Genomic DNA, 9,514 nt, shown 5'->3' with positions numbered 1-9,514 from the left:
GTCAACAACCCATATTAATTTAAAATTCATTTTGTTAAGGTATAAGTTTTTTTTCCCATGTTCAAGGTGGTCCTGTGACTACCTTGAATTACACATAGCGACGCTTGGATGTAGAAATTTGTGATAGAGTGATAGAGAAGAGAGAAAAGTCGTGAGTAATTTGGTCTCTTGGCTTACATCGTCAGAGCAAGAACTCAAAAGGATAATATTTTAGAAAAACTCCTAATTTACATTGTAGACTAAAATGTGTAAAACATTATACACATTTGTTTAGTTTACAATGTATGGTTTACATTTCTAGTATAATATAAACCTATAATTACTCTTTTACAATTCTCTCTCTCTCTCTCTCTCTCTCTCTCTCTCTCTCTCTCTCTCTCTCTCTCTCTCTCTCTCTCTCTCTTGCTAATAACCTTTTATAGTACTTAGAGGGTGATATTGATACATTAGAATAGTAACCCATTTTTATAATGCGATTTACATACACAACTCAATCACAATCCCACAATTTCTTGATTTATTCCATTCCCATGATTTTCTTTAATAATCAATAATTTGATTTGGTCTTGATAATATGGAAAGTGTATCCTTCTTTGTACTTTCCTTCTGTTCTACTTCTTTGTTTATACTCCTCAAATGAGTTGTGTCCAACTGAATCCCATTCTCAAGTGATTTTAAGTCTAAAATGAACAACGAAGCCGACAACGTTGAATTCGAATCGTTGTTGACGTAGTCTTAAATATCCTTTTCATGGCAGCAGTGTTGCTACTTCCTAGAGTTAGCCCGTATGGTGGTTCGGATTGACTTTGAAATTAAATCAACCGTGTTGCTGGGGCAAACATGTACAGTCCTATGAAAGACTCATAATTCATTGGCAGAAAAGTGGAGAGACTTTTTAGTCTACAAAGAAAGGGACTTTCAAGTGCTCATCCAAAAAAAAGAAATGAGACTAATTATATGAATAATTCTTTCACTACTATGCAGATTTTTTTAACCACGTTGTGGGGCTAACATGTATAGTCCTATGGAAGAGTCATGATTCCTTGGCAGACAAGTGGAGAGACTTTTTAGTCTACAAAGAAAGGGACTTTATGTGCTCATCCCAAAAAAAAGAAAAAAGAAATATAAAGGAGACTTATATGAATAATTCTATCACTACTATGCATTTTTTTAATATATACTGGCGGTGACTTTTCAATTCACAGAAAGACATTTACTAAAGTTTAGGATTCTCTTTCACTCTTCCATTCCAAACAATTCCTTTTTTTTTTTTCTGTTCTTTTTTTTTTCTTTTTTCTTACTGTTTACGACACCATAACTCGGCACTTGTACACGACAAGGTATGCACATTGAGATAACTTTCCTATGACTCATTGGGGCAAAGAATTTGGGCCTGGGACTAAATGGAAAAAGAGGCTTACATTTGGAATATCCCACAACCAGTGCTGATGCTCTAAGTGCTTGACTTGCACAAGACTCGAAATGTTCACATGTTATTGGCTAGAAAACTGCCATATGGCATCAAAAAAATGGGTTGATGAGAACCACAGGTATTATATTAATATCTTGGAATGAAAAGTTGTGCACTACATGACAAGAGCATAACCATAACAGGCTTTATAATTAAATCGTGCTCCATTTTTAATTGAAATCTTGATTGAACATGTATAGATTGTGCTGGGAGTAATGGATGTTGTTGTCTCTTGGAGATTGGTCCTCTCTTCATGGGAAAATTCCAATCACACAATTCGAATCAATGTTAAAACTTTTAGAATCACAAGATTATTAATTAACTAAACCTCATATATATATATATATATATATATATATATATATATATATATATATATATATATATCTTTCTTCTTTTAACTAAAATGATGGTTGTCAAAACCAACTTTTATAGATTGCTTTGCCCATGGGACAAAGTTGCATACTAATTTATTATTGCACTTGAAATATAGTAACTACAAATTCATTGTAGCACACAGTACAGTATTACAAAAATATAGTATTTGAATTCTTTTTGAAATGCAAGAACTGAGAATCATCTTAAAGAAATCATTTGTTGATCGTTAATACTTATAAATTTAACTTTTTTTTTTGCAGGCTAAATACACATTGTTCGAAATAACTTTGGATTTTTTCTAAAAGTTGTTGATGATGCAAAGAAAATCAGTAGACTGAATATTTCAGACTTGAAAGGACCACTTGCTCTCTCAATGGCCTGAAAAAGAAAGAAAAGCGATCAAAGGTGATCAGGATTGCCGACCAAGAACCCTCCGATGGCGAAGTTAGTTTTCTCTCTATATTTTTGGAGTTCCAACTTTTTAGGAGCAGTAAAAATGTACATTTGCTTTGTCTGAATGAGCGTTTATATAGTATTCTAATAGACGGTTATCACACTTGTAACCTCTCTTAGATTCAAGGAGGTGCAATGATTTAAAGATAACTTCCATAACCGTTTAGGAGTTATATACTTCTTACATAACGATGACTGGAAGTTATATGTGAAATAAGAAGTTGTAACATTGCACTCAAAAATTTTCCCAAGTATGATAGCCTTGTCCTAGTATCTTCTTATCGAGCGTACTTAGCTTAGAAATAGGGGTCGTTTCTCCTACGAACGAATTTCCTTCAAGATGAGCTTGTCGACTCTCTAGACCAGCGTCTCATTCCCTGGTCATGCGAACCTCGTCCGAGGTTCTTCCTCTTTGGACGAGGTAGTTATAGGTAAGGTTTTTCAGGGGTTCTTGTCATACTGGCTAAGTCACGGACGACCTCTATAGACGACTTCAAGATAGGCTCTATCGTATCCTATCAGTTTCCCCCTCATCCAAGGGTCGTCCAGAGCTCTTGGTTTTTGGACACATGTTTCATTATGTCACCCCACGTGTCTCGATCTTGATGGTGGGGTTCCTATGGCTTCGGATTGTGCCACGTGTCATCACTATATGGGTTAACCGTTACGTCGATTTGTGTTTTCGAGGAAGTTTCCACGTGGTTCTTCCTAATTGAGTACGTCGTTCTAGGTTCCATTTTTCAATGCCTATAAATAGTGGATTTCCTCCCATATCCTCTGCATTTTTCAAATTTTCTTGTTTGACATTTCTCATCCATTGCCTCGTCTAGAAGTATTCCAGCGTCCCTAGTTTTCCTTCGTCTAGAGCCAGGTATTTTCTCTACACTCGTCTTTAGGTTTCCCTTAAATTTCCACAATGTCTGAAGTTTTTTCTTCATCTAGTAATAGTGTTGATAGAGAGTAGACGAACACCACAACTCAACTAGTTACAATGGCTCTAGCAGTAATAGCAGTAGTAGTGGAGGTAACACCACAGACGAGTACGTTTTTGGGGTTCCTGGGGTTCCCTTGGAAGTCTTCCAAGAGGAATTTAGGACGAGAGTGGCGTCTGAGTTTGGGGCTAGTCCCTCCAGTGGTGATTTGTTTGTGCTGCTACGTATATTGCATGTTAATTTGATTAATTAATAAACTTGGTTAATTAATCAATTAATTCATCATAATAGGTCAATACATTCTTGACCTATCACTACTGCACATGACAAGCATGTGTTTCTTGCTTAGGTAAAATAAACTTAAAAAATTGAAACTTCCATTTTCAAAACAATTAAAACAAAAGCCAATTTTTTCCACATCTGTCTTTGTTTCGAGTGCGTGCCAGCCTCCCCTCAAATTTAGATTCTTGTAAACTCTAAATCCCCAATTCAAAAATTGCTTCTGCTCCCCCGCCACTGCATCGTCCCTCCACCACCGAGGCAACTAAAACGGTATGCATGAATAGAACAATTCAACATAAAATTTTCAAAATATTTCTATGAAATGCACTTTATTCACATTTTGAACAAATACCTAATAATTCCATGAAAGAAGTTGAGATAGAAACCTAATATTTCGTGACATCTGATGGTCCAAATCTAGTCTCATATGAATTAAGAAAATTGATTAACAATTTTAATCAATCTGTATATATCTCAGGATTATAGAAAATTTACTATTTTTTTTTTGCTCTCACATAAACACTGCACTTAATTATTATTATTTTTTATCTTCCTCTTGGCAGCTTGTACTATATCATTGCCTTCTCCTAATTCTATTTGAAATATGAGACCAAGTCTACGCTAAAAATGACACGACCAAACAATTGGGCCTTCACCATGTGGGCTGGACCAATGGTGCCAGTGCAAGGTGCAATGACACGCCCAACAACATCAAATTTTGTCCATTTAATGATTCATAACTTTTACAGCTTTTATTTCTTTGCATTCACTTTTTACATCTATATTTTCACATCCATTTTTATATTTTGAATGTGGATTTTTTTTTCTTTCTTTTTTTTGAATGTGTACATTCTAGCATCAATTGTGGATATGTGTATGAAATAATGGATATGAAGGAGTGTGATAGAATATTTAGCCTAACTTTTATGATTTATTTTCATTTCAGCTAAATGATACTTACTATGGAAAATCTAATAAAAATAATGTAAAAATAACAGGAAAATAATTAAACTAACTTCCTAGAGATGGAATTCATTACCTGCATGTACGGTTACAGGTTCCTCATGACTTTCATGGAGCCATTGTGTTGTCTAATGTTGAAAAGTTTAGTAGGATGTGAGTTTTTCCAGAAGCCCATGATAGTAATCCTGTGTGTAAATGCAACCTATTGGGTATCTAATTTCAAAATATCTTGATACAAACAACAGCAAGTTGACAAATGAATGAATAGCCCAAATTTGCAGATCTAAATATTTAAAATTATAGTCAATGTGGGCTGCGTTGAGTAATGGAAATTCCAAGTATGTGGCTATTAAATAGATATTTCTGTGCAAAAAAAGTATGAAAAGAAGCAATGACTTAATTATGCTCCTGGCATCTAAAATCTTCATTCATAGCATTAAACAAGTTATGGGACGTGTTCGAAATACAAGCATGTCAGTTTTTCTAGTCTTGCTATGTTGCATTTGTTTTGAATTTTGCTATGCCACAAACACCATCACAGCTTCACAACCCATCAAAGACCCTGGATTTTTTTTTCTTTCTGTTTTTTGAATGTGTACATTTTAGCATCAATTGTGGATATGTGTATGAAATAATGGATATGAAGGAGTGTGATAGAATATTTAGCCTAACTTTTATGATTTATTTTCATTTCAGCTAAATGATACTTACTATGGAAAATCTAATAAAAATAATGTAAAAATAACAGGAAAATAATTAAACTAACTTCCTAGAGATGGAATTCATTACCTGCATGTACGGTTCCAGGTTCCTCATGACTTTCATGGAGCCATTGTGTTGTCTGATGCTGAAAAGTTTAGAAGTATGTGAGTTTTTCCAGAAGTCCATGATAGTGATCCTGTGTGTGAATGCAACGTATTGGGTATCTAATTTCAAAATATCTTGATACAAGCAAGAGCAAGTTGGCAAATGAATGAATGGCCCCAATTTGCAGATCTAAATATTTAAAATTATAGTCAATGTGGGCTGCGTTGAGTAATGGAAATTCCAAGTATGCGGCTATTAAATAGATATTTCTGTGCAAAAAAAGTATGAAAAGAAGCAATGACTTAATTATGCTCCTGGCATCTAAAATCTTCATTCATAGCATTAAACAAGTTATGGGACGTGTTCGAAATACAAGCATGTCAGTTTTTCTAGTCTTGCTATGTTGCATTTGTTTTGAATTTTGCTATGCCACAAACACCATCACAGCTTCACAACCCATCAAAGACCCTGGCTACATAATCTCCAATAATGGGAGTGCTTTCAAACTGGGATTCTTCAGCCCAGAAAATTCTTCCAATCGATATGTCGGAATATTGTATAACAACATTTCTGTACGCACAGTTGTATGGGTAGCTAACAGACAGAAACCTCTCAGGGATTCTAATGGGGTTCTTACTATATCTGAGGACGGAGTTCTTGTGGTACTAAATGGAGAAAAGGAGGCAATTTGGTCAGCGAATGATATAAACCCTGCTCCCAATTCAAGTGCCCAGCTTATGGATTCAGGGAACCTTGTCTTGCTAGAAAACACTACAGGGACAATCATATGGGAGAGTTTCCAAAATCCTTCTGATACGATCTTGCCAACGATGAAGCTTAGTGCTAATGTAAGAACAGGTAAGAATCTCAAGATTACATCTTGGAAAAGCCCTTCTGATCCATCTATTGGAAGCTTCTCTTGTGGTATTCAACCTCTTCGTCCTCCTCAAGTATTCATATGGAAAAACGGTAGCCCATATTGGCGCAGTGGTCCATGGAACAATCGGATCTTCATTGGAGTACCCTATATGGAATCTGTATATCTTGATGGATTCAAATATGGATATGATCCAGATGGAAGTTTTTATATAACTTTTGATTTTGTAGACAAGTATTACTTGTCAAATTTGGCCTTGGATTCAGAAGGGAATCTAGTGCAAAAATTTAATGGGGTAGAGAATATCGGGTGGTATGCTTTGAACACTGAGTGTGATGTTTATGGAAAGTGTGGGGCATTCGGAACATGTAATCCAAAGAATTCTCCTATTTGCAGCTGCTTCAAAGGTTTTCAGCCAAATAATACAGAAGAATGGAATCGAGGCAATTGGACTAGTGGATGTGTTAGGAGGACACCGTTGCAGTGTGAGAGGGTGAACACTGGTGGTGAAGAAGGCAAAAGGGATGGGTTTTTGAAATTGAACATGATGAAAGTGCCAGACTTTGCAGATTGGTCAAATGCTTTAGAAAAAAAATGCGAAGAGCAATGCTTGGAAAATTGTTCTTGCATAGCGTATGCATTTGATACTGGCGTTGGTTGTATGTCTTGGACTAAAAAACTAATCGATACACAGCAATTCAACACTTCGGGAGTTGATCTTTATATTCGTGTGGCCTACTCAGAACTTGGTAAGTTGTTTTTGTTTTATTCTTTTATGTGAAAATTATGCTTCAAATTAGGTTACTTAGTTTTAAAACTTCAACCCAGCTCCCCCCCTGCTCCCCATGATAATGAAATCAGTGTTAAAAGACTTTATTTAAGATTGTTTTGCAGTATCTTTTGTTCGAACAAGTATTATACTTTTTTTCCTCTCATTTACAGATAAAGCGGGAGATGTGAAAAAAATTGTCACAATCACAGTGATCACAGGAACAATTATCCTTTTCATCTGCACTTATTTACTGTGGAGGTGGGTGGCAAATCAAAAAGGTAATATTCCCACTTAAATTAGCTCAGTGGACTAGTAAATGTTGCTATATATTTCATTACTGACCACTATAGTGGACATTAGCAAGGGAAAAGAAAGCAAGGGAGATCTTATTGTTCAACAGAGAAGAAGCACAACCAAAATTTCATAGTGACAACCTGGACCAAGTTAAACTGCAGGAGCTACCGCTATTCAATTTTGAGAAGTTGGCAAGTGCAACTAAAAACTTCCATCTATCTAACAAACTTGGGCAGGGTGGATTTGGTCCTGTATATTGGGTAATGATCGCTCTACTTGTGGTTTCTTGTCTAATAATAATTTGAATGTCTAGTTAACTATTTGATGTTTGTTTATAGGGACAATTGTCAGATGGGCAAGAGATTGCAGTAAAAAGACTTTCTAAAGCCTCTGGACAAGGGTTACAAGAATTTATGAATGAGGTGGTGGTAATTTCTAAACTTCAACATCGGAATCTTGTTAGGATCTTTGGTTGCTGTGTTGAAGGCGAAGAAAAGATGTTGATCTATGAATACATGCCCAACAAAAGTCTGGATGCATTCCTCTTTGGTTAGTCTTTTTTTATAATAGAAATGCGTTACAATGTCAAATTTTCTGCATATGAATGTCTGTGTATTTGTACTATTGAGTAGTGATAATTTTCTGCATAAGAGTTGACTGTATTTTGAGACATTTGAAGAATGTTCTCTGTCGTGGTACTTCAATTGAAACAGACTTTTCCAATTCTTTGTAGCTTCACCACTAGAACTACTTTTGCATACTTTATGTTCTGTCATCCTGTGAGTTTCTCTTTAATGCTTTTGTATATTCATTAGATTCTCACAAGGAAAAACTATTGGACTGGAGAAAACGTGTCAACATTATTGAAGGAATTGGTCGAGGTCTACTTTATCTTCATAGAGATTCTAGATTAAGGATTATTCACAGAGATCTAAAGGCAAGTAACATCTTGTTGGATAAAGAGCTAAATCCAAAAATATCAGATTTTGGAATGGCCAGGATTTTTGGGAATAATGAAGACCAGGCCAATACTAACAAGGTCGTTGGAACATAGTAAGTACCATTCATTTTGGTCAATTCAATTAGATACTAGTAATAATATTTGATGACAAGATTTTGATGTGTTTTATTATTAAAAATTTAGTGGCTATATGTCTCCTGAATATGCAATGGAAGGGCGATTTTCTGAAAAATCGGATGTCTTCAGCTTTGGGGTGTTGTTACTAGAGATACTAAGTGGTAAAAGAAACTCTAGCTTTTATCATGATGAGCAATCGACGAGCCTTTTAGGATTTGTAAGTTTTCCTTATCACATTGCCTTATTTTTGAAAACCTCTAATAGTTTTCAGTACTGATGCCAAGATATTTAATCCTGTTTTCATGTTTCCAGGCATGGAAATTGTGGAATGCAGACAACATTATAGCCTTAATAGACCCAACGATATATGAACCATGTTTTGAAATGGAGATGGTGAGATGTATACATGTCAGCTTGTTATGTGTGCAAGAATTTGCCAAAGATAGGCCTATTGTATCTGTTGTTATTTCCATGCTTAAAAGTGAGATTGTTGATCTTCCTCGTCCAAAGCAGCCGGCATTTACTGAAAGGCAGATTGTCTCAGATACAGATTCATCCACAGGCGGCAAAAAAAAATTCTCTGTTAACGATGTTACTGTTACGATGATTCAAGGTCGATAGCTAGCATGTGTTCTTGACAATTGACATAATTGGTTATATATTTATGTTGGGATCTTTACACTCTTTACAATTTTTTTTTTTAATTGAATCATTGTCAAGAAAATCTATAAGTAAAATTACAAGAAAAAAATTCAAGTAATAATACTTTGAAACTTGATGTTAATATTTTATTAAAAAAAAAAAAATTGTATAACACTATGAGACTACAACAAACTATAATATTTACTGTTAAAAGTAGAATTATTTTTTAAAGTGATTAATTGATTTTGAAATCTATAAATAAGTATTTAAAGTATAAAATATTTTATATCTTAAAATTACAAAAATTTACGCAACCTTGCACTTCCCTAACTACTCTATTCTCACAACTAAATATGGAGACTCCAATCTCAAACTCTCAATTCATTATCTCAATGAAATTAAAGAAATCATTTGTGAGTACTGACATAAAGAGAACGTTATTAAACAAAGAGAAATTGACTGATGGTTGTATAAGAGATCTGGGGTTCAATCTCCGCCTATACCAAAAACTGATTGGAAAGAGCTATTATCAAGAGTAGACTCCATCGGTTGAAACTCTTTAAAA

The 9,514-nt window shown here is 34.8% G+C and overlaps 1 protein-coding gene across 1 annotated transcript; it reads left to right on the top strand.

Moving 5' to 3' along the window:
* Window positions 1-5,540: 5,540 nt before the first annotated feature.
* LOC142633801 (G-type lectin S-receptor-like serine/threonine-protein kinase At1g11300) lies at window positions 5,541-8,998 on the top strand. Its single transcript, XM_075808049.1, has 7 exons — window positions 5,541-6,912; window positions 7,106-7,213; window positions 7,296-7,489; window positions 7,568-7,778; window positions 8,045-8,282; window positions 8,374-8,524; window positions 8,620-8,998. The coding sequence occupies exons 1-7, from the start codon at window positions 5,571-5,573 to the stop codon at window positions 8,926-8,928; spliced, it is 2,553 nt and encodes an 850-aa protein (XP_075664164.1). The 5' UTR covers window positions 5,541-5,570; the 3' UTR covers window positions 8,929-8,998.
* Window positions 8,999-9,514: the final 516 nt, after the last annotated feature.

Source organism: Castanea sativa, chromosome 5 (assembly GCF_040712315.1).
Source record: "Castanea sativa cultivar Marrone di Chiusa Pesio chromosome 5, ASM4071231v1".
Taxonomy (NCBI): Eukaryota; Viridiplantae; Streptophyta; class Magnoliopsida; order Fagales; family Fagaceae; genus Castanea; species Castanea sativa.
The sequence above is the reverse complement of the archived record's forward strand: the minus strand, read 5'-3'. Positions and strand labels throughout refer to the sequence as shown.

What these genes read in the sequence shown, in the direction of transcription:
- LOC142633801 (XM_075808049.1), top strand. Translation starts at nt 5,571, where the DNA reads ATGAAAAGAAGCAATGACTTAATTATGCTCCTGGCATCTAAAATCTTC. An exon ending in GTGGGTGGCAAATCAAAAAG is followed by an intron (nt 7,214 to 7,295) that starts GTAATATTCCCA and finishes AGTGGACATTAG; the next exon opens with CAAGGGAAAAGAAAGCAAGG. An exon ending in CGACGAGCCTTTTAGGATTT is followed by an intron (nt 8,525 to 8,619) that starts GTAAGTTTTCCT and finishes TCATGTTTCCAG; the next exon opens with GCATGGAAATTGTGGAATGC.